This window comes from Lampetra planeri, chromosome 8, assembly GCF_965212315.1.
Source record: "Lampetra planeri chromosome 8, kcLamPlan1.2.h2, whole genome shotgun sequence".
Classification (NCBI taxonomy): Eukaryota; Metazoa; Chordata; class Hyperoartia; order Petromyzontiformes; family Petromyzontidae; genus Lampetra; species Lampetra planeri.
In genome coordinates, this window is record NC_136114.1 from 11,761,490 (window position 1) to 11,787,081 (window position 25,592).

General features: G+C 48.9%; 1 protein-coding gene across 1 annotated transcript in view; it reads left to right on the forward strand.

The window, feature by feature from the left end:
• LOC144720340 (SH3 and multiple ankyrin repeat domains protein 2-like) overlaps positions 1-25,592 on the forward strand; it is a 142,083-nt gene that overhangs the window by 81,174 nt on the left and 35,317 nt on the right. Inside the window, 2 exon segments of the mRNA XM_078597034.1 lie at positions 412-536; positions 17,334-17,469. Coding sequence (XP_078453160.1) covers positions 412-536; positions 17,334-17,469 — 261 coding nt within the window.

Sequence of the window (25,592 nt, forward strand, 5' to 3'; positions counted from 1 at the left end):
TGGCGTCGTTTGATTCCCCCCCCCCGTCTCGTTTTAGGTTATTTAGATAACTTGACTGCTGCTATAAATGTCCACGTGATGAGTCACTTAGTTGAGCTATAATTTGTGGCCTGGTCGCTTCTGAAAAAGAAGCTCATAGCTCAGAGGGCTTTACCTGGTAAAATAGTAAGAGACATATTCGTGATTTGCTTACCTTTCCCATGCTTTGCACTCCTATCGTGTTTTCGTCTTGTTTGTTATTGTAACGTTCTGATTCACACTTACTGGACATCTGTGAAAAATAACTTTATTACAGCTCGTCGGATTCCTCCGGTGTAAACAACGATTCCGAATCTGTTTGAAAACGTTTAACGTTGTTGTTGTTCTGGCCCTTCATTTCCGGCGCCCGACGCTCCCTTCCCGCTCCCGCAGCGAACGTCCCCGTGCAGGAGTTCACCCCTTCGGCCGCGTTCCCAGCCCTGCAGTACCTCGAGTCCGTGGACGAGGACGGCGTGGCCAGCAGGGCTGGGCTGAAAGTCGGAGACTTCCTCATCGAGGTGAGGCCCCCGAGCGCCGCGCGTCGGTTTCGCTCGCCGCAAGGAGACCTGGGGGGGGGCAAGCGTCACGGTGGCGAGATGTTCACTGCCTCGCCCGGTTTGCAGGAGGTCGGAGGGTTCGCCGCCGAGTCTCGCCCTGTGCTCGTGGTCACGTCTCTTGGCGTGAAGTTGGGTCGACCCACTTAGCCTCCCCGCACTTCTTGTAAGGCTAAAATCCCGGTCGGTGATCTTACTCCGCTGATCTTCTCTCCATGCACTGGGGGGGGGGGGGGGGGGGGGGCCATGGTGGCGAGATGTTAACTACTTCGCCTGGTATACAGGAGGTTGTAGGTTCAATTCCGACCCTGACGCCTGTTGAATATTTGGAGTTTGCGTGTTCTCCCTGTGGTCGCGTAATTTGTAGCCAGGTCTCTTTTGAAAAGAGGTCGGGGAAAACGCACACCTGTGACCCCTGCTCGTTTGCCATTGTGCTGGCGGCAATTTATGGGGACAAAGCGACGCATCGGATCGTCGATTTGAAGTCAATTGTTACGCTTATCGCCCGTGTAAGAATTGGTTGTTTACAATTTCTAGCAGCGGAGTGCCACCGGGTTTGGCTTTTGGTCTGTCGACAGGATACCTTTTATTGAGCCATGGATGGATGATGGCTGATGATAGGGACGTGAAGAGTGTTACATCGTTTGACTGGTAAACAAGTGTGATTTTTGGAGTTGATGGGATCTAAAGTGGCGAAGGGGTGTAGTTTGTGGCTCAGTTGGTATGGGTACTGCACGATGAACCTGGTGACCGGAGTTCATCCACTGTTGAGCAAAATACGAACCAGTCTTGAGCCCCCACAACTTCACCGGCCCACATTAACCAGCGTGGTGAAGTATGGTCAAACAACCCCCGTGACCAGCATCCTGTAGGGAGGCCCTCATCCAGCAGAGGATTAACAAAAGCATGAGATTTTAAATCCTCGCTCTGAACGATACGCCCCGCCAACTCGGCTGTCCTCTATTGCATCACCCTCACTTCGTCCACCTCACCTCTGTGTGCCACTCACCATGGGCTCCAGCAGTGATTCCCCCCAAAAAAACCCCAGGCCTCACCCTGCCAGCCCCACACCCCCCACCGCCTTCCTGGCACGGCTTCCCACCATCGCAGATCTTTTCCCAATTCAAATGCAAATGAGGCAGCCGCACATCGCACGCAAAGGATCGTTGGCGATCTTGAAGATGGACGACTGGTGTTTGGGTAGGGTTGCCACCTCTGCTGTGCAATGGAAAAAACTGGGATGAATCATGGGAAGGAAAATATTTTCTCGCAATATCACCAGGAGCTTTGGGGTACACGACATGCAAACGCATTGTTTTGAGTGGTGTATTATTATGGGTATTAAGCAATTTGCAATAACCGTGACTTTCAGTGTCCTGGGAAGACTTACAGGTTTTCCAAGACAGCAGTGGCTACCTTAAGTATAAGACAATCCTGGAAAAAGTAGGACACGTGGCAACCCCCTGTGCTTGAGAAGCACCGAGCCAGATCACCATATAGTTCACAAACCTCACTCTCCACAGCACTGCCCCACATCTCGCAGCCCACATCACACTTGGCTGTACTGCCCTCCTCCTCCTGCTATGGTGACACCCCCCCCTACCAAAGACAAAGATCCCCCGTATATCCTTAACATGCTGTCGAGGCAAGTGCTGTTAGCGATCAGCGCCTATGATGGCCGGCACGGCACACGAGGGGGTGGGTGGCCAGCACCACGCCCGACCGCCGTTGTCTCCCCCAGTGGTGACGTTTACGCACCGTGCTAGATGCTCATTTTGAAGCTGAGTCGATTTAGGGGAAGTCCAGGAACGGTTCAGATAATTGTCACTGGGGTCGACAGTGACCAGAAATTGAACCCGGGTCGCCGGGCTTGTAACTCAGCGCGCTAACCACGAGACTAACGCTCACCACACCCCCCCTCCCCATACCTCACACATCACCACACCACAACACCACCATCGCTTTAGCACCACACCTCCGTGCTGCACCTCCTAACAACATCAGTGTCACGAGCCTTCCTTCCCCTAGGCTCATTTTCAGCAGTAGATGAAAAGTAAATACTGTAATTCCACACCCAGAGCGATTGGGGGGGGGGGGGTATGTGCCAAGGTTGGAACCCCAGATCGTGAACAAGATTTTTTTTTCTTTACCTGCCTCCACCTCCCTTCGCCCCCCAAAATATCCAGATCGTCTTTTCACGTGTCCTTGACTTGCACTCTGAAAATGTAATTTCCCATTCAAAAGGTAACGCAGACTCGTGCCCAGCGTGGCGTCAGCAGCCGCAGCGCTGAGATTACAACGCGCCGCCAACCGCCGCCACCGTCCCAATCAAACTTCCTCGTCTATAATTTACGCCGAGCATGGGGCTGTTTGCCTCTCCCACCCCTCCCCCCCCCCCCCCACTTAAATGATACATGTTGTTTTCACTTTGTTTTCATAAATTGTGTTTTTTTCTTTTGCGGGAACAACATTTCTCAGAGGCGTTTCAACAGGCCACCTTTGGCGGCAGCTCGGAAGCCCATTCGAGCGGCCGCATTTCTGGGAAACTTCGGGGTTGTCGCATTGAAGAAATGCGATTCGTGCAACAGTAACGACAGCGGCCATTGTCGGTTTATTTTCTCTCGTTGCGTAAAACGCGTGCACGGAGTACGCACGGAGTACGCACGGAGTACACACACGATTTTAAACTTTTTTAGCCGAGGCGTAAAAAATTTAATGAAAACAAAGTATTGCTTTAATTCGTCTCATAATCTCGCAAGGTAAAAAAAATACGTCAATATCCACGGCAAGTTGGAATGGTGGCACCAGTCTGCCAGGGTGTTTTGTTTGTTGTTGGAAACCTTTACAAGTAAAGCATTTTCCAAAGTACCCCAACTTGTACACCTGTGCTCTTTGCACAGTCATTAGAAACATTTGACACGAGACATCACAATTCTAGGCACTCTCTGTAACTGTTTCAAGAACCCATCGTCCGGAAAAATGCACGCGGGCTGCGTAAGGTTTTCCCCGATTGCGGTCTGCGGTTCTCCGAGTTGTTTCCCGGTTGTATCGCGCGTTGTTTTGGCACGATGTCCGACGTTTCATACCGGACCCTTCTATCAGGAGCCGAAGAACTTAAGAAGCTCCCAGCACGTGGAGAGGAACGTTACACATCACAACGAAAGCACATCAAGCGATACTTTTCCCCGTACAGTCTAATATTATTCGAACCACCACAGTTTGCATTGCCCCCTCGCGACGTCCTTGAGAATCGGTGCTCTTAGCTATCGGATGAAGCTGAGTCACAAAGTTATAATGGCTCAGAGCCTGGTTTGTCATGGCTTAGCCACACTGCCTGCAGTTTCGGCACACTAAGCCGGATATGTACGTATGTTTGAATTCTTTCGCACCGTACGTAGCCAATAGCGCTAATCGGAGGTGCGGCGGATATGTTTGTAACTTCTCCGCCACCCCTGCAAAGAAATGGATCAGTGCCACACACACTAAACAGCTACCAACCCCCCCCCCCCTGTGTGACTGCGGTTGCTGGTGTTATTATTAATTTGGAGCGTACCATGGTACGCATGGGTGACGTGGGCAGTCGGTTCCTCCTGGAGTATACAGTGAGACCGTTGTGGAGGTAATGATTGCAATGGTATTTTTTGTGCCATTCTATATCCAGTTATCTTTTGCCAAATATGTTGCCATGGTAGAATAGCGAACACTCGACTTGCAATCAAGAGGTCGCCGGTTCTTTCTGTACGTTGAACTTCTTTCGCACAGTACGTAGCCAACCATGCAAATTGGAGGTGCTGGGAAATAACGATGAACTAAACACAAAAATCTTGACTTAAAGCTTTCGTGACTGCAGGAATTCATGTTCTTGGGTCTTTCGGTAAAGTCACGTAGATAGGGTCAAAGAAAATAATCAAAATAACAGAAAAATAACAGGCGATTGAAACGTCGTAGTTTTCTGTTATTTTTTTTTTTTTTACCTATCTACGTGACTTTACCGAAAGACCCAAGACTATAAACACAAAAAGCAGTTCTAAATAAATTAGTTTTCAAACTAGAAGGAAGAGAGCGTTCCAGACAGCCACAGGAGCACATCTGAAAGCGCGCGATGCAGTGACCGTCTTTATTCGATGGCTAGTCAAAAGCTGCTGCTGCTGCTCCGAGGATGACCGGAGTTTGCGTGATGGTGGTTTATGTTCCTTTACGAGATCAGCAAGGTATTGTGGTTCTATAAGAATAAGTTTTACCCTTTCTGCCAGAAAGAGTAAAAACCTATTCTTATATTTTGATACTGCCAGGAGAGGCCCCATGATGAAGTGTGGTTCATTTGTTGAAAGCACTTCGTGTGTGTAATGAGCCCGACCTTACAATAACGTATTTGTTCGGCAACCCGAAGCCAATGCAGCTCATCGAGCACTGGACGGCCACGGTCCGATGTTGCAGTACCCCGTCACAAACAGTGGACGCATTTTCTTAAATCCCCCGCCTCTGTTCACCCAGCTGTATAAGTGGGTACGCCAGGGTTAGCCGATCGGTAGAGTGATGCGCGGTGAGGTAACAGCGTAGGTACTGCCACCTCTTCCAAGACGCCTGACCAGGCGTCGTGGAAGAGTAGGCCAAAATACGCCGACTCAATGTGTCGAGCGCATTGGCCACTAGTGAAGTAGCACTTCACCATTTGGCAAACGCTGATTACAGTCCGCCCCCCTCTCTTTCTTTGTCAGGGCATAATTTTAAAAAGAGATGTCCCTGCACCACACTTTGTGCAAGTTCAGAATGTTGGCATTGATTGACTTATCGGCACAGCTGCAACAGCCACCACCGTTTCCCCCAAGCCAGGGCTGATTGAGGGGACCCAAGTTCATGGCAACTTGGAGTGGCAAATTATTTTTCCCAGACACATAATTCTGCGGTGCAGGAAAATAGAGAACACTTTTTTTTTGCACTTGAAACATTGCTGTTTTGTTTTTGGGGGTTTTTTTTTTCTTTCAGAGGAAGCAAGAAAAGCAATCGATGTTGTTCCCGGCCTCATGTCAGGCCTGCGAGCGTGGGTTTGGCGATAGCGTCCCGAAGCTTCTCTTTCTCCGCAGTGGCAATGCCGCTGCCGCCACAGCTGTGTATGCTCTGTTGGAGTACTTTACCATCCAGGGGCAGACATGGCGTGTGCCTTGTCTGTAATTAAACCGTGTTGGAACATAATCCTAACAAGACTTGTGACCAGCTGGCAGCAAGCAGGCTCATTTCTACTCTGAAGAGGAGGCCGTTTAAAAGGCAACTGGGATGAAGCACTTCCGTGCGTTATCAATTAGGCTTCTTTAATCCTTTTCCCTGGAGAAGGAGGGGGGTGGGAAGTGTGGAATTGTTGTGGAGATGATGGCAACCGACGTAAGAAAGCTTAATCTGGCAGTGGGTAGAGAATGGTTGACGGTGCATAATTCTGTCTTAGCGTTCTCGTGTTTTTATTTTTTTCCAAAATTGCGTGTCCGCGCAAACGAGGCACGGGGTGGCACGATCAGCTGCGCGATATGCACATGGCCGTGTACCACGTTAGGTAGTAAATTTCGGCTGAGTCAATCTAGAGGAGGGCCAGCCCAGGTTCCAAAACTAATTGTCCTTGGTGATGTGCATGCTGAGGCGTAATCGTTGTTATTATTATTAATATGTTTGTGTACCAAAAAAAGCCTCACTAAGTCTCTTGACTCTTTTCAGGAGATTCCTGCCATTTTCCTTTTTTGCAATCGGGGGCGACTATTGCCACGTGTAAGCCCAATCGAGTATCATCATTTCGCAGGTAATTTTGTTAAGCATTGGGATCTTTGGCCACAACCTGTTACATTGTATGTTGCTTTTAGCTATGACACAAGCCAAGAGGAAACCCATGCAGAACAGGGAGAGAACATGTAAACCCCACGCAGACAGGCGCTCGATTCGGGAATTGAACCCAGGCTCTCCTTGCTGCGAAGCCCAGGTATGACCACTGTGGCAGCGGGCGTAGTGCAGTGTGCTCAACTCTGGACCACATGCGTGCAATGTGCATGCACGGCCCTTTTGTCAATCCACCGCTGGATGAGGGCCTCTCTGTGCCGTGAAGGTAGCAGAGATTAGTTGGCCACACTGCACATGTACTATAAGCAGTATACATTCTAGGAACGTAACGACTATTTTATTTACTTAAATTCTTAAGATCCTTACTGCATGGTTTTATACATGCATCTGATCATGCATGTACGAATTAATTACTTAACCTTTTTTGTGCAAACCTTTTGCATTTTATACGCCAGTTATTCCTTTCAGGGCTGATAAAACACACGATCCTTAAGTCAAATCGTGATACCAGATCATGACGGTGAATAATTGCATCATCATCAGCAGCAGCCATGATCAATCCACTGCTGGATGAACACCCCTGTAAGCCGCTACCATCTCAGTTCTGCGATTGTTCAAATCCAACCTATCACCGGTACACGATCTGATTTTACCCGTCCATCTCCAGTGCGTTTTCTTCTCTTGGCTGCCACTCCCATCGTTAGTCTTGACCCACTGGCCACCATCCCTACTAACAATGTCCTTCCCCAGGCCCACCTACTTTTCTTAATAATTAACATTACATCCCTAAGCTTCATACATTCCCTCATCCAGTTGTTCCTCCTGCTGAACAAAAGGGACCTAAGCAAAATTACCCGTGCTGAATAAGAAACATTTACACGCAATAGTTACATACGGAACACATTTACTCGTAACACGTGACTTCACTTGGTAGGAGAGACGAGTCGTGAACAAAGAAGCCGGAGTTGTAGTGATCAACACGGCTCTCGCAGGATGCATGCACAATAGGTTTTAAGTTTATTTGATTTGTGACACGGATGGTCCCGTCTTAGCCCAGCTCTTTCGCAAGGGAGTTCGACGGTGCCGAGAGCAAGAAGCACCAGCAAAAGGTTAGGTACATGCGCAAGTAAGCTCTACGTTTTGGTTTAATCGGGAAACAAAGAGGGGGAGTGAAGGGAGAGAACCAAGCCCTAGATGAGCTGCAGATAAAACGGGTTAAGCAGTCGCCGTTAAACTGTTGCGAACGATTACGCGTGCGGGCTTATGTTTGAAAAAAAATTAGCTCGGATAAAAAAGGTGTCACGGCACCAATAACTGGGAAGTCCGGTTGTGATTCCTGGCCACAGCTTATCTGCACTGGTCCTGGTTCCATCCTCTTCCTCGCCTCCCTTCACCAACTCACACTGACCAGCAGGGTGAAGTATTAAACTATTACAAATAAATAGATTTTACCAGCTAAAGCCCACTGAGCTAAATAGCTATTTTTTCCAAAGAGACCGGGCCACAAATAACAGCTCAACGAAGTGGCTTATTGCGTGGAAATTTACTCGAAACACACAGTTATAAATGTGGAGGAAAACCACGGAGGACCTTGAGAAAAATCCCACGTGGACCACGGGGAGAATATGCCAACTCCATTTATATAGGTGTAATAAAGGTCATTGAGGCGACTTCTGGAATCCGTCTTTTATTCAACTTGTATTACAGCTTTCCTTCACGCTGCTGACAGGCAGCGTGAGAGGGATAGATAGAGAGAGACGCACCGCCACGTGGCAACCCGGAGCCCCGCTCCCGCGTGGCCCCCTTCCTCTGTTCGTTCCCGTTCTGACCACGTGTCGTTCGTCTCCACCCCTATTTAATTCCCGGGTCACGCGGTACGTTTACACCAATCCTGGTTAGCCTCCATGGAATATTCCAGGCTCCCTCGTAAGCTCCCGGGACCACGCCCTTGACTCATCTCCCCATTGGCTGTGGCCAAAGCCAGCAGAACCAATCCTCTACTTACAGCTGTCACCTTTCCATTATGTCAGGGCCACGCCCCTAGGCTTCCCCCCATTGGCTATAGACCAGGACCGGCAGAGCCAATCATCATGACGCGTTGTGATACGTCATTGAGCCGGATATATCCTCACATTACATCGGCATCAGGGCTGGGATCGAATCAGCGACCTCCTGTATACCAGGCGAGGTAGTTAACATCTTGCCACCGTGATACCCTGTGGTCAAGTATAGTCAAGAAAAGCGCATACCTGGCACCACCATGAGGCGGTCTTCATTCAGTAGTGGATTAATAGTGCAGATTTTTTTCTTGAAAAGTCTTTTCACGTGTGCTTACCCTCATGCATAGTGTGAGATATATTTTGCACAGTCTGCAAACACTTAGTGGCATTTTAATTGAGAACTGAAAATATGCAAATGAGCGATGACATCTCATTTGTATTGTTTAAAAAAATATTTCGGTCTCGTTTGTGCATTTTTGGTGGCTTTATTTGCCAAAATGTTGCATTTGCATATAATTTGCATACATTGTAAATAATTGATTCTCGCGCAGTGTGATGGATGCATCTTGAGATTAAGGCTCAATTTTTATTGATGACTTCATGCGTGGTTAATACAGTCTTACACACACAAAAAATTAAATAAAACTCAGCCCTGCCGGATAAAGACCTCCTCCATACCGTGTCGGTCATGGGGCTCTTTCGAACATACTTCACCACGCTGTCAGTGCACGCTCATCAGTGTGACCAGGAATCTAACTCGGGTCATACTGCAGTGCACTTACCACCACTTTCCCCACCCCAAACCCCCAATTAATGATTACTGCCATTAAAATGTTACATTTTCCTCCCTTCATGACATTACAGACGTCTCACCCTAAATAATATAAAAGCTTAATCTTACAAGTGACATTCCAAGCCCTGTCTCAAAAAGGGCTCTTTTGAAGCCCAGGTAGGTTACTGGAGGACCAGCTTGCCCATCCGATGTGTTTTTTTCTCTCTCCGCTTTTGAAGCCTGAAGCTCTCCGCTTTTGAAGCCTGTAGTTGCCCGAGCTCTCCCGCTAGCAAGCAGACCTCTGGGCGAAGTCATAGGTAAGAATATTTAACGTTAAGGTGCAATCAATTACGCGGCGGCTCGCAGAGCAGCGTTAATTGCTCGGCTAATTAGGAGCGGGAAGAAAAAATTGGCATCGTCCGCAGGCGACGCCTCCTAACTTAGGAAAAGTCCGCCAAGGGGATGGGAGAGGTGGCCAGGAGAGGTGGCCGGGAGAGGTGGCCGGGAGAGACGGCGGGAGAGGCGGCCGGGAGAGGTGGCCGGGAGAGACGGCCGGGAGAGAGAGCCGGGAGAGATGGCGGGAGAGACGGCGGGAGAGGTGGCCAGGAGAGACGGCCGGGAGAGGTGGCCGGGAGAGGTGGCTGGGAGAAACGGCCGGGAGAGAGAGCCGGGAAAGACGGCGGGAGAGGTGGCCGGGAGAGGTGACCGGGAGAGGTCACCGGGAGAGACGGCGGGAGAGGTGGCCGGGAGAGATGGCCAGAAGAGGAGGCCGGGAGAGGGAGCCGGGAGAGGGAGCGATGGCTCACAGTGGCGTCCGTGGGCTCCATTTTTAACGTGAGTCACCGCAGTGAGAGAAAAGTCGGCTTAGCGTCGCCCGGAGAATTCCATAGAAACGTGAGACCCAGCGATGAAGACGCATCGCCTCTCTCGACATCCCCGCAGAGCATTTTCACTTTGGCCTCAGGGGTGAAATCACCCTCATGATGTCCTCTTAAGTGAAAAAAAAATCATTTTTTTCCCATTCTCGCCTCCCCCCTCCCGCAATTCTCCTTTTGTTTAATGTTTTAGCCCACGCCTGGTGAGATGTTACCGTTCGCAAGACGAGTGTGAGTGTGTGTGTAAGCGGGGAGGGGTAGTGTTGCGGTTTAATGCGCTGCGCTACTAACCCAGTGACCCGGGTTCGATTCCCGCTCATGGTCAACATCATTGACGATTATCGGAACCGGTCGACTCAGCCTCTAATGAGTTACCTGGTGAGGTGTGTAGTAAACGTCGCCGCTTGGGAGACAAAGGCGGCCGGGCATGGTGCTGGCCACCCACCCCCCTCGTGTGCCACAGTGCCGGCCTTCAAAGGTGCTCACTAACAGCACTTGCCCCAAGAGTCCATTAAGGCTACTCGGGGGATCTGTGTCTTTGTCTTGCTGTGCGGGTTTTGTTGTTGCCGTTTGTTGTGGAAGGCTTTTAAAAATGTAACACTTCCGCTCGAGTGTCCCTGGTTGGGTTGATGATGAAGGCGGTTGTGTTTTTGTGTGTGTGTGTGTGGGGGTGAAAGAGGTTGATTACCTCTTTCCTCCCGCGCAACATTCTTCACTCGACGTTGCGAGAGCGGACCGTGTGGGCTGCAGGTGCGGCAGCGCAGAGCTGGAGTAGCCCGCGTGCGATTCTGCCGCATTTACCCGCAGCTCAATAATAATAGTAGTAGTAGTGACGTGGCGGGGAGGGGTGATGTAAGGATTAAAAAGGGCAGCTCTTGAAATTACTTGGTCAGGCCACTGCTGGCGGAAGGAGTGAACGTTCCAGTCGTCTTTGTGAATCCAGAAGACTGTACATTCTCGTAACCAAGACAAATATATTCTTGACAATGTGCCCCAAGAAACAGTTTCAATGCATGTATACCCAAGGAACCTGGTCAACCTTCCCACGGTGGCTAGGGAATGTTAACTCCCTCGCCTGGTACACAGGGGGTCGTGGGTTTGATGCGGACCCTGACGCCTGCTGTATATTCGTCACGCGTTTAGAGTATTTGGCTGCTATAAATTTCCACATGATGACAAGCCACTTTGTTGAGCTATCATTTGTGGCCAGACCACTTCTGAAAATAGCTGTATAGCTCAGTGGGTTATACCTGGTAAAATAAAAAAAAGTTGTTTCGTTTTAGTTTTTGCTGTGGGGGGTGATTACGCCGTGTTTTTCCCAATTGGAGTAATTTTTGGGTATTTTTTCAAATGTTGCCACACTTGGACCACGATGCCGGCACACAAGGGCATATTTTTTTTTCGAATAACATCGCGGGATCGTTAACGCCCGCTGTGAAGTAGACCAGCAGGCATTTTTCCGCCTAATACGCCAACAGCATTTACCAGGGCGGCCTCGTGGCTCGAGCCGCGGACCTCTGGAACAGGCGGCAAAACTGGCCACTGCTCGGCTGTGTTGCTGTCCCAAAGAGCGAATGGTTCCCAGTGGTTATTGAATCTAAATCATAATCTTTATTCATTCTGGACATTTCCAATGAGCTCTGAGGCTCTTTTTCACTGATGTCCAGTGGGAGCGGGTCAGAGAAGACAACAAAAAGAATACAAAATAAACCCCATAGGAGTGATTTTGGTTTGAAGCTTTCGTGACTGCAGGAATCCATACTCTTTGGTTCTTTCGGTAAAGTCACGTGGGTATAAAATAAAATACAAATAAATCACGACGTTTCGGGCGCAACGCAAGCGTCCGTCATCAGGTGGGAAAGCTTGTGTGTTGCGCACGAAACGTCGTGATTTATTTTATATTTTATTATATACCTACGTCACTTTACCGAAAGAACCAAACAGTACCCATAGGAGTGGTTAGATTATAGGTTACACACACACACACAATATCTGCTATACTATAATTAGTTGCTGCTTGCATGCTATATGTACGACTGGAAACCCTCTATTGAATATATGTTTCACTAAATTGAGCTACTGCACTCTAATTAGATGAAATGTACGCAGCTCCTGGGTACTGACTCAGTACTAAGACTGCTGTGCATGCACTACCGTGTATTTAAAGGTTTCCGTCATCAGCACAATTGGCATTTACATTGCCTCGTTTAAGGGAGAAGAATGTTCAAACGTACCACAATTTTTGTCCAAAGTTTCATGAGTCTCTCGCACCCAAAATCTCAACATGCTGCGGGTGTACGGACACTCACAGTGCTCGCAGGTGCCTGCCTCAAACCGGAACAGCTTGATTCAGCTTTATTGGTGGCAAGGAGGTGAGATGTTATATTCCTCACCTGGTATACAGGAGGTTGTGAGTACGATCCCATCCCTGATGCCCTCTGTATATTCGGAGTTTGCATTCTCTTTCCCCGTGGCTGCTTGGGCTTTTCTTCTCCGGTTTTTCCCTCCACATTTAGAATGAACACGCGTTTAGAGTATTTGGCTGCTATAAATTTCCACGCGATAAGGCACTTCGTTGAGCTATCATTTGTGGCCTGGTCGCTTCTGAAAAAAGAGCTGCATAGCTCACTGGCCCTTGCCTGGTAAAATAAACCAAATAGTTTATAGTTAGTAAATAGTTTTTCCCTATCCGCGGGACACAAACTGCTATCATTTTACGACCCGTTCTCTCCATGCTGGATGCTGCCCGTAACTTTATCTTTTGTGACCTAACCGTGACCTTGAGAGATGGCCCGAGCCTGAACGTGGTCAACAAAAACCACCGTGGGTTTTGTTGATCCTGCTGTATTTTTGTCCAGCCCCCCCCCCACCTCTAGGATCCAGGCCACATTTTACCCGTTAGTGATGGCCGTTCGGCAATGCCCCATGGGCCAAGTGGAGGGGTGGTAGCTGACGGGATGCTCAATCAGCTTCTTCACCCCCCAAACCACCCCACCCTTTGAGTTTTTTTATAGTTCAATAATAATATAAACGTTTGTTTACGAAAAATGCAGTTCAACAAAACTCCAAGAGGCCTTCATATTTTTTCTTCATGCAACTGATTTATGGGATTTCCCGAGCACCATCTCATTGCGTTAATAACGTCAGAATAAAGGAAGAGTTTTATTTAGTGACGATTAAAGCGAGTACTGCCCACTGTTGTCCATTTGGTAGTAGTAATAATAATAATAATATAAAATGGAAATGCTAAATTACGCGCACTAAACTGCCGGGTGGAAAAATTAAAATGTTAAGTGCTCGGAGGTACTCGTACCTCTTGATTAATGTGTGGATTGACCTCTTAAACACAACCCCCAGTGGAACATTGCAGGCCTAGTGTGTGCAGGCGATGTATCTCCGATGATCATAATCTATTTCTCATTGCTTTTGGTATGGATGTCTCAAGCTGGTTGCTCGCTTGCTCGCTCGCTTGCTCAGTCACTCGCTCCCCCGCTCCCTCCCTCGCTCACTCACTCACTCCCTCGCTCACTCGTCTCTTGAGAAATGGGCATTCCACATCATTCCTCACGCTGGGACATCTGCAATTCACGTTTAAGCCACTTTCCTTGCTCACCAAGCCCACCTGCAAACCTAAGATGCCCGTGGCTACTGTAATAATGTTTGCCGGTTTATTTATTTATCATCGCTGTATTTCTCAGGCAGGATGTCATAGTGGTTTAAGCGCACGCCGCTGTCAACCCAGTGAGATGAGTTTGAATCCTGGCCACGGCCAACTTTTCAACCAGAACAGCATGGGGAAGTATGGTCATACAGCGTCCATGAACAGAAGGCGTGGGGCGAGATTTTGATCCAGCAGTGGATAAACAAAGGGAATGTCAATTATTATTATGATAACATTTATTAGAATGCACGCTGCGATGGTGGTTGACTGCTAAGTAGCTCCATTACAATTTCAAAGACAAGGCATTCGTTTTTTTTTCTCATGACAATTAAAATACATTTGACAAGTGTACAAATTGGTAATTGGAGTTTGGGTTAATTAAGGTGATTTATTTTTCTCATTTTTTTTTTTTATCTGAAAGTGTGTTTGTGCCTTCAAACATAGCATCTCACTGCCCCCCGACCCCTCCCTCCCAACCCCCTGACCCCTCTTCTATCCGATCTCATGCGTCCAACCAGGTGTGTACAACACCTCAAACCCAACCCAGTACGATCACATTTCCAACGTGTGAATTGATGGCAAGAGTGTGCAAAAGAAGCGTGGAGAAATGCCTGCTTGTAAAATTGACCTGAGTGAGAGATAGAGACGGCTTGGGGAGGGGGGGGGAGGCTTTCATCCAGCAGTTGATAGATCGTGGCTGCTGAATAATCACGGCGACGATGATTATGAAATTGAGATGGCTGTCAGGAGTCCATGGGAATGGTCTGGCTGTGACCTTGCCACTGTGTTCTCTGCTGGGTGCCGGTGAATGCGGCCCACCGTTGCTGGAGGAGGATTATGAAGTTGTGAGCGTGCGTCACCGCGGACATCGCGTTCCTCCAAGCGGTCTCTTCGGCGAGCACTTTGTGTGACGGCGCAAATGCGTTTCCAAAGCCTTCGCCGCATTTCCTTGAGCGGCGCTCCCATGTATAATACATACGTAATCGTACGTGCCTACGTAATACAAACGTAATCATGAAATTGTCATGAGATCAAGCGGGGGGGGGGGGGGAAACACGTAACAGTATTGTCTCATTCTCGTTTTTATGCCGCTACAGTATTTATCACGACGCAGCCGACGTCTGAATGCTTCTTTTCATTTGTGACGTTGATGTATAAGTGAGAGGCACACGCCCGGGATGAAGTGCGGATGTGAAGAATGTGGTGTGCCCGTGGAAAGTGCAGTGTTTGTGAAAGCCTTTGATTGCACTTGGGAGCGGGCAAGGCTGATGCACTGTGACATGTATCTGTGCACCGTGGCAGCATCTCCAGAACGCTCTCGCGTTTGTTCCCACGAAAGCATCAACGGGTTTCAAAAGTCCTTCAAAAGGATTGTTTGTACGTGGGCCCTGTTTGGGGATATGGATGCCGTTGTGGTTGTAATGATTAGCGTACCGGACTTGCAAAACTAGGGGTGGAGGGGGGTCACCAGTGGATAGGCAGGTCGCGGTTGGTGGGGTAAAGGGGCTGGGTTCTCCCACGTCTTCCAAGACATCTGACCAGCATAGCAGAGTAGGCCAAATTACCTCCTGAGGGCCTCTCTATAGCTCCTTCAAGTGCAGGCCCTTATGCCAAACAGTGAGTAAGCAATTGCGGGGGGGCTCTTAGCTTTACCTGCTTGGGATCGTTGGGATCATTTCCTGGAGCCCTTTTTTGTCTTTCGATAATCTTTAGGGCTGAGTTGGCACCGAGGTACAGAATATTTTTGCGTTGGCTTGGGATTCACAGTGACGGCAGCATCGTTTGTTAATTCTACGCTCTTTGGCGCAAACGGTGTAATTGAGATGCATTGCCTTGTTCAGCGATTTATTCTTCTTCTCTACATTTATGGCCTCGTGTTCAGATAAGAAGCGCAAAAGGATGGTACTGCCGCAGCCCTCCGGTGTGTTTTTCGTATCGTGCCACCTGTCGTTCAGCAAAGTGTCCCCAATGTGTCTTTCAACGTGCCCGGGAGCTTCCTCTTCAGAAGCTGAATTCAGTTCCTGTAGGAATGAATTTTCGACGTGCTCGGAGCTTCCCCTTCTTCTACAGGAACCGAGCTCTGAGAAGGAAGCTCCCAGCACGTGGAACTGAATTCAGTTGACAAAAACCAAAAAACTCGGTTTCTGAAAACGCTCCCAACCCATGTGGAGTGAAACGTTGGCACTTCGTGCCAAACCGCACGTGGTACAATCCAGGAAACACACCGCCGAGCAAAGAGATGGCTTCGGCTTTCAAGTCGTGTCGCCACTGATACGAGAGCAGCGGCCCCTGTCTTACCCAAACCCCGATGCTGTTTGAACAGCCACCGAATGACGCGGCCATCTCCGAAGGACCGGGCTGTTTATTTTTGGCGAGATTTTTTATTTCTTTTTTTTTTCGGTGGCAAAATTGGAGAGGTGGGGGCAGGGAGGTGGCGGGGCGAGGGGGTGGAAGAAGAAAAAGTTAAATTTTGTTGTAGCCATTAAGCGAAAGTGCAATTGGCGAAATTGGTTGATTTAAAACGGCAATCGTTGGGCTCTTAAGACATCACCTCGCTCTGACCTCAGGGCGTCTGCCATTGATTGGCCACGGATAAAACCACGAGGGCAGGGCCCCGTCCCCGCGAAACGGAGGTGCGCGAGCGAATGTAGCGTTGGTTTGCGTTCTGCGCGCGATTTCCTCTCAATTGCTCTGAAGCGTTGTGCAATTTTCACCCGAGGAACGACATGTTTTTTTTTCGCGAAAAGAAATGCCAGACATGTTGGCTGACATTGACAAGCTTATAGACACCAACTTTTTTTTTCCCACCCGTCGCATGTTCTCACTTTAAAATGAGAGAGCTGTCAAACATGTGATGTGCATTAGCAAATGCACATTGATGGAGTGAGCAAGGATTCTTCATAAATTGCAGCATTCCTGCCAGGTTTTTGAGTTTATATCTCTTTCATATTTTTATCGCCACATTTCATTTATATACACACTCATTATGCACTGCTCTGGAGTGATATGAGCAATAAAGTAAATATACAAATAAGCAAATACATTGATTTATTTCAGTTTGCCTCCATATAAAAGTAAATATATGTATTCAGTCCATAAACCCAATACGCCTTCTGGACTAATATTGTCCAGCAGTATTTGTTAAAGCAGGCAGACATATGTGTAAGTAGATGCTTGTATGTATGTACGTAGATGTTGAACTTCTTTCGACCACCGCACGTAGTCAACCGCGCTATTCGGAGGGTGCTTGGGCATGGTGCACGGACCGGAAACGCGGACGCTGGGCAAGGGAAATGGGAACGTAAAATACCTTGGTTCTTTCGGTAAAGTCACGTCGGTACGTAGGTGAAAAAAAAAAAAATTGCCCACTACAGTAATTTTGTTTTTTGCTGTGGTTGTCCCACCTGATGACGGAAGCTTGTGTTGCTTCCGAAACGTCGTGATTTAATTGAGTTATTTCTATTTTATGCTTCATTTTTATTCTTAGTTTAAATTTTTTTTTTTACACCCACGTGACTTTACCGAAAGAACCAAAGAGTATGCATCCTTGCAGTCACGAGAACTTCAAATCTTACCTTGGCAATGTCGTCGCGCCCCAACTTGACCTCCGATCTCTTGCCCCCCACTGGCCAGGTGAACGGGGAGAACGTGGTGAAGGCCGGCCACCGACAGGTGGTGCAGATGATCCGGCAGGGCGGCAACCGGCTGGAGCTCAAGGTCATCACCGTCAGCCACCCGCCCAACGATGATGAAGGTGGACGGAGGAAAGGTAGATCGAAGATTGATCGTCATCGTCATGACACAGTCGGCCACGTGTGCCGCTTTATTGGTTTTCCGAATTGTGGCAATTTTGATGAAGTTCCAGCAAATTGCTTCGTTGGTAAAGATGTACATGGCAACATCGCTCCCGAGCGGCAGACTGATACCCACTTGCTGTGTTCACCTTGTACCACGCAGGGACAGCTGCCACTGGGGGGAGGGGGTCCCCTTGGATAAACTAAAGTAGGGCATTGGAATGGCTGAGATGAGAAGTGCTGTTCTGTGCTTTGTGTTGCGAATGCGTTTAATAAGCAAGCGCCCTATACATTAAAATCCTTATCGTGCTCCAATATCCATCGTTATAATCTCCTGTGGAAAGAAATCCTTCCTCACCTCGGCACGCGGGCATTAGATCCTGCGTTTTCGATGGTGAACAAAAGGAATTACGGCGTAACCAATCGCACTCGCCTGCGGTTCACTCAAAGTCGCCGCCTTTTGAAATGACCCTTAACAAGTAAATGGTCACAAGCTACAACAGAGCTTTTCTGCAACGTGGGGGGGAGGGGGGGGGTGAATAAATGAGGTCGAATATTGGTTTATCCACAGTGGGTAAATGTCACTGCAGCTGTGATGTGCACAGGTGACCATGGTTCCGTTGGGGTCTTAGCCCTCTTCCTTATGCCTCGTCTTTATCCCTCTTCAACATTCTTCTTCCTTATTCCACTTCCTAATCCCTCCTTCTCATCCCTCCTCTTCCTTATCCCTCTTTCTCCCAAACCCAATGAACCAAACACCCACACCACTGTTTTTCGCGCTAAATGATGGCCCACAAGGCAACAGGAGTCCTCATTTGGACCATAAACATTCGTTTCAAGGAATTTCAACATTAGTGAACATTATCTTGTTGGTTCTTTCGGTAAAGTCACGTAGAAGGGAAATAATAAAATTATTTTATTATGTTTTATTTTTATTATTTTATTATATCCCTTCTACGTGACTTTACCGAAAGAACCAAGAAGATGAATCCCTGCAGTCACGAAAGCTTTAAATCGAAATTTAGTGAACATTAGTTAACATGAGTTGAAAAGCGTTGATGCATTGGCTCTGTCCGTCCACCCATCAGTCTGTCTGTAAATAAGTAGGGCACAATAGCCCTCGTGAAGATGATACAACATGAACACAACTTAAGTGTAAAGCTGTGTTGCTGTTCGAGACTTGCCCTGTGGAAAACTTGCCAAAATTGACTAGGGCATTTCCCAAAATCTTGGAGATGACAATCAGTGCCAATAACATTAGCAAAACCAGTGCCATCAAGAAGCGTGCACCCCACCCCCTCTGCCCTACCAATCATGTCGTTACGAGGGACGACATCTCATGACGTCAAGTATCATACGCCGTGTGACATCATCTTGCTGCGTGTCTTGAACCATGACGTTATTGTTACAAATTGAATACTTCAAAAGGACAAACGCGTGTTTTGGTAAAGAACAGAGGTCAGGTCGCTGAGCTGGCACCGCAGAGATTCCTGAGTTCGAATCCAGGAGGCTTCCTTACCCTGATCACCGACCAATGCCGGAACAAAAGAGCCACCGCATTAAATTTGGTGCTGCAGTTTAATGCAAGGCGTCCGGATTGATTCTTCATCTCGTGATTTCGCAAACGATTGAATGTTTGTGATACAATTGGGAGAATATTTTAAAATGTAAATAGAGATGCAGGACAACCGTTCTGGGGCCATGGTGCATCGAGGTGCGTGGGGCTCACTCGTGGGGTGACCTTTCTTGGGGTCACCTTCTGTGGGGTCACCTGTAGAGTCGATGGTCTTGGGGTCACCTCTCTTGAGGTCGCCTTCTGTGGGGTCACCTTATGTGGGTCGACGGTCTTGGGGTCACCTTTCTTGGGGTCACCTTCCTTGAGGTCACCTTCTGTGGGGTCACCTTCCGTGGGGTCGACGGTCTTGGGGTCACCTTTCTTGGGGTCACCTTTCTTGGGGTCACCTTCTGTGGGGTCGACGGTCTTGGGGTCACCTTTCTTGGGGTCGCCTTCTGTGGGGTCACCTTCTGTGGGGTCGACGGTCTTGGGGTCACCTTTCTTGGGGTCGCCTTCTGTGGGGTCACCTTCTGTGGGGTCGACGGTCTTGGGGTCACCTTTCTTGGGGTCACCTTCCTTGAGGTCACCTTCTGTGGGGTCACCTTCCGTGGGGTCGACGGTCTTGGGGTCACCTTTCTTGGGGTCACCTTTCTTGGGGTCACCTTCTGTGGGGTCGACGGTCTTGGGGTCACCTTCCTTCGGGTCGCCTTCTGTGGGGTCACCTTCTGTGGGGTCGACGGTCTTGGGGTCACCTTTCTTGGGGTCACCTTCCTTCGGGTCGCCTTCTGTGGGGTCACCTTCTGTGGGGTCGACGGTCTTGGGGTCACCTTTCTTGGGGTCACCTTCCTTGAGGTCACCTTCTGTGGGGTCACCTTCTGTGGGGTCGACGGTCTTGGGGTCACCTTCCTTCGGGTCGCCTTCTGTGGGGTCACCTTCTGTGGGGTCGCCTTTTGTGGGGTCGCCTTTTAGGGGTCACCTCCTGCAGGATCACCTTTTCGGGGTCACCTTGTGCAGGGTCGCCTTCTGTGCGGTCACCTTGTGCGGGGTTGCCTCTCGCGGGCGAACGAGGCGCAGGTTAAACGTCTAGAATCGAACGCGGAAGCCGTTAGAAGTGCGTGTTGGGGCGCGAGAGTTCATCAGCGATGTCACCAAAGGGCGATTGCTTTATCCTAAGAATAGACAAGCGCGTGATCGGAGCACATCACCTCTTCCTTAGAGGCGAAGCTGCTTCTCATTTTTTCTGGAGCAGAAATAAAAATCTGTAGTCCGGACAGCAGAGCCGGCAGGAACTTGCGACGCTTTAATTAACGTCCGCACCGTCCCTCCTCTGTTAGAGGATCGCGTCACGTGCCGGCACTCGGAGGCGCTCGTGGCAGGTAAAAAGTGTGGAGCATTAGCGGTGTAGAAGCGTTCCAATCCTTCCATGGGGGGTGTTTGTCAGCTCCCCTTTGCCCCCCCTCCCTCCCGCCCCCAGATACACTGGTGGGAGCCCGTGCTTGTTCGTGAGCATCGTTCCCTCCCACATCATCACGCCTTGCGGCCGCGATTATTTCATAAGCACGTGGGGGTTCCACATCCAAGCCCACGCGGTGTTATTTAAAATATATATACATCGTATAATTTTGTTCCAGGCTCTCTCTCTCTCAGCTGCCACTTATTCGCATGTGGTGCAGGGTGCTTCCATGTGCTTGCTCAATCACGGGGTGCAGGGTGCAGGATGCTGCCACGTGCTCGCCCACTCACTCATGCATGCGTGTGCACACACAAGGCTCGAGCCAGCGTTGACGACTTTCAAAAGAGATTTAAATTGCTCGCCGTATCTCGTTTTTTTAGCTCCTATGAGCCATCGGAAGGCAGTGGAATGAACGACCTCACGGGGAACTCTCTCTCTCTCGATCTAACGACGCCGCTTGTTACACGGTTTAATATTTTCTGTGCATACTCAGAGAGCTTCTCTCACTCTCCATCGTCGATTTATTTCGTGGTTTTTTTGTGTGTCTCCGCCACCGCAGCCGCCGCCGCCACCGCAGCCGTGTTTCTCGCACGCACACCGGAGGTCTGTTTTGTCCCGATTCCCGAGATGTCGGATTCTGTTTCCTAGGCAACCATCCGCTGAGCAGTAAGAATATGTATCGCCCTCGCTTTAAAAGGCGGCCGATTTTCGTTGTTGTTTTTAACCCCTCTCATCAAGGATGCTCTCGTGCTGCCATCGCAAATCTGGCGCCGTGGCATTTATCGGGCTGTTTGCGGTAAATATTTAATGTGCAATCGAGTGAACTCGCAGCAATGGAATGTAAATAACGCTCGCCGTCGAAGCGGTGTGTGCCACGCGGCTGCCCGGGCGAGAGAGACTTGTTTTCTTCCTTGATTGCGGTTTTTTTTTTTCGCCCAAAGGGATTTTCGTCGAGAGAGCCTGACAGGCAGAGGAATTGGGATGGCGTCTGTATAAGGCCCGCCCCCCCTCCCCCCACGAGATCTGGCAGACAATTTTAAAAGGCTGCGAGGTGAGGTTCGTTACGGACAGAGACAAACCACTGGCGCATTGTGCTCCGTCAGCCTCTGTGCCCAAGCACGCTCGCTTTCTTACGTGCCGTCAAAGTCCGGTTAGAAGATCTATTTGCGAGCAACTATTTATCTGTTCACGTGGCTTACTTTTAGCTTGGGATTTGGACCAAAAGTTGTAGGGTTAGTTGGGAAATAACAGTTGAAATTCACTTGGCATAATTCCAATTTGTTCAGGTTAGGGGTTATTGTTAATTTTGTCAGCACAGCCATGCAGATTGCCTCTTGTTGGTAATTAAAAAAACCCACAACCTACTGGGAGTAAAACCTTTTGATTGTTTTAAACATTGCCTAGTCAAGGTGAAACAATGAACCCCTCAGCCCCCTGGAGATAAGTTGCATTTACACTATGAGACATCTCCTTTACCAGTGGCAAAATATAGTAATAGGTTTTTACCCTTTCAACTGGTACAAAAACATGATGCCTTGTATAAAGGTGTCAGTTTTTTGTACCAGTTGAAAGGGTAAAAACCTATTACTATTAGTTGAATTGTCAGGATTCAAGGTCACGGTTCGATTAAAAACAATCCTTTATTCTTTTTTCAATTACACTAAATATAGCAGCTGTGACCCAGTTAAAAATGACACATGAAGAGAATATCATTGTTATGCACGCGCGCACGATTCGTCGCCGCGTGTATCGCGAGAGAATAAAAATTACGGTAATCGATGCATTGTTGACGCTTCGACAGCCCAGAAATAACGGCAGCGCGTGCGTCAAGAACATTTGTAGCCAACAGCAAGGCCTAATTTTAGCGGTCAGCTTTCATCTTCCATGCGCATCGAACAGCATTGCATTGAGCCAGAGGCATCGCTGTTGGTGGGCCACGAAGAGCGGGGGTGGAATTAAACTAAACTATTTAAACAATTTTATTTTATTTTACCAGGTAAGGCCTGCTGAGCTATATATCTCTTTCTTTTCAGAAGCGACACGGCCACAAATGATAGCTCAACGAAGTGGCTCATCGTTGTGTGAAAATTTATATCAGCCAAATACTCTAAACGTGGAGAAAAATCCACGCGGCCACGAGAAGAACACGCAACTCCAAATATGCAGCAGGCGTCAGGGTCGAACCCACAACCTCCTACATATCAGACGAGGGAGTTAACGTCTCACCACTGCGGCGCCCATTAGACGGGGTGGTGGTGTTGGTGTGGGAATGTAATCCTTGCACCTGGGCCCGTACCAACCGCACTACGCCACTGCATTGAGCTGAGCCATCGCTGGTGCCGCAGACGAACTCACCGAGCCTGTGCTCGTGAATCACGCTCAGAGCCGTGCGTGCGCGCGCGTGTTCCGGGCGGTAGTGCGCGCGCTCGCATGCACACGGGGGAGTGCACAGCCGAGCATTACGGGAGGCGTAATTGGGACGCCCATTAAACGCAGCTTGCAGCTGACGACGATACATTCGCTGCCTTGTGGGTTGTCATGGTGACTCCTGCTGAGAAGGAGGAGGAGGAAAGAGCGAGCCAGCGAACGAGGGAGCGAGGGACCAGGCAGGGAGCGCGCTAAAGAGAAGCGCAGGAGCGGTATACGTCAGCAAATGTACGCAGTCTGGGGGAATCACGACAATTGCTTCGAGGAAGCGCGGTGAATTTGCAATTGAAATATTACCGATCATGATGGTAATGACGATGGTCAGAAGTGGTTCTGAGTGGCGTGCGGATGGCTTGACTCCCGGCTCCCCTTCTTCTTCCCACGAGACGAGGCAGCAACCACTAAGACAGGAGAGAGAGAAGAGTCTGGGGGGGGGGGTGGCACGGGGAGCCTCATTGGGATGCTCTGCCAAGTCTCGAGACGTTCGCTGGCACCCGCGATGTGGCAAGGATCCCCCCCACCCTAAAATTAACAGTCGCTCGTTAATTGAGTCCTCCCCAATCCCACACTGACTGTGACCTAGTTTTCCATTGCCGAGAAGGCGAGGCCTGCGTGACGGCTTAGGAATGGGAGCGATGAATGGAAGTTTGCGGGGGAAATTTCTATTTGCATTCCGTGGCCGTGCGAATGTGTAACTGTGACTCGCACTGGGGGTAATGACCATTCCTGCTGGGCCCATCGAGGCAGCGGTGGCTGCGGCAGAACCGCCTTTAAGTGAAGCTGTCACCGTACATTGATGTGGTCCCAAGCTGCACCCTATTCTCCTCTTCCTCATTTTACAATAGTTGCAACATTTCAAATTGAGTTTCAGAATAAATAAGTAAATAGCCAGCTTGTGTCACAACTTTCATTAACGAATAGCTTTTCTTGAAGATGAATGTTGACTTTAAAAAATTGCCCTTTTTACTTGGCGCACGGATCCGGACGAATGTGCAATTCAGCGGTGGAGTTATTGATCTTGGGCAATTTTTTTTGGTACGTCTAGGATTTTTCACAGTTTGTCTGAAAGACATCATTCATTCCTTGTGCTTTGTAACCCGTTGAGAGACCGATTTTTTTTTGTTTAAGCGAGACCTGAGTACACGACAATAAATCTAGTAGTTGTGATACAATGTCAGAAGCACGTACGTGCACAAAACGTAAAGTAACACACGAAGCATGAATAACAATTGCACATTGACGCTTTACGCAAAGTAAGGTACGTTTACAATCCACGCGGAAGGTATAAATTAGGCAAAAAAAAGCAACCACAGTCCTCTTGGCTGTGCACGTGACTGAGAAGGGATAAAAGATTTGAGAGATGCTACATTGATCCCCGTGCCAGGAGCATCGTGCGAGCGAGTAGATGTGTAACGGCTTAGCCTCCGCGCAATTCGACGAATTGTCACGATTCGCGATCGTGATTTCACTCCACAATCGATTCTTGAACAAAGGGGTGACTGTATCAGTCTGGATCCATCGGTTCACACGAGCCCGTTACGTGCAGTACATACAACACAACAATGTGACAGCTCTTGTCAATCTACTGCTGGATTGAAGCCTCTGCACGTCTTGTTGTTCCCGTGGAGTTGTTTGACCATACTTCCCCACGCTGGTCAGTGCGGGTTGGGCAACACTTGTTCAGCTATCACTCGCCACGGATGTTAGCCGTGGCTGGAAAATCGAACCAAGGTCACCAAATTCGGAGCACAATGTTCCAACCCCAACCTCTGTACCATCACTTCACATTCAGTATATGAACTGAAACAAATATCGACCCCGACACACGCGACTCAATTCACCTTCCCCACCTCCCCTCCCGCACCACTCCACTGATGATAGGGCCAGCTGTCATTAGGGGGTCCCCTCGAGTGAAATGAAGAGAGAAAAACGACATCATTATTTTATTGTGCCAGAATGCCGATGTGTGTCGTACACCCTCCTCCTCGCGAAATAAGTGACGGTCGCACTTGAATCGCGTGCCATCGATCCCGAATCGATCCTCGTCGATCCTCATCAATCGCCATCAATCCCCATCGATCGCCATCGATGGCCATCCGCGATGACCGCGCTCCAAACCGCCCGCTCGAGGCGCGACTACCGAAGGTTGACAGACGTGACGAGTCACGCGCCCCCAACGTAGCCAAACAATTGAAGTGACGCGAACACAGCGACAATTTGCTGTTGCTACAGCACGCCGGTACGTTGAAGAGCAATTCACAACGTTGAACAATTACAAGTCTGGACGTTGGGAATGATTGAGATGTGATGGAAGGCTCCTTGAGATGCCGGGGATATTTAAGCGGCCAATGAACGTAACTCATTATTCCTCTAGATTTAAAGCTTTCGTGACTGCAGGGATTCATCTTCTAGGTTCTTTCGGTAAAGTTACGTAGAAGGGAAAGAATTAAATAATAAAAATGAGCATAATAAAATAATTCTCACGACGTTTCGGCCACAACGCAAGCAGCCGAAACGTCGTGAGAATTATTTTATTATGCTAATTTCGCGCTTGTCTTTGTTTTTCAACGTTTCGGCCACAACGCAAGCAGCCGAAACGTCGTGAGAATTATTTTGTTATGTTTTATTTTTTTTATTTTATTATTTCCCTTCTACGTGACTTT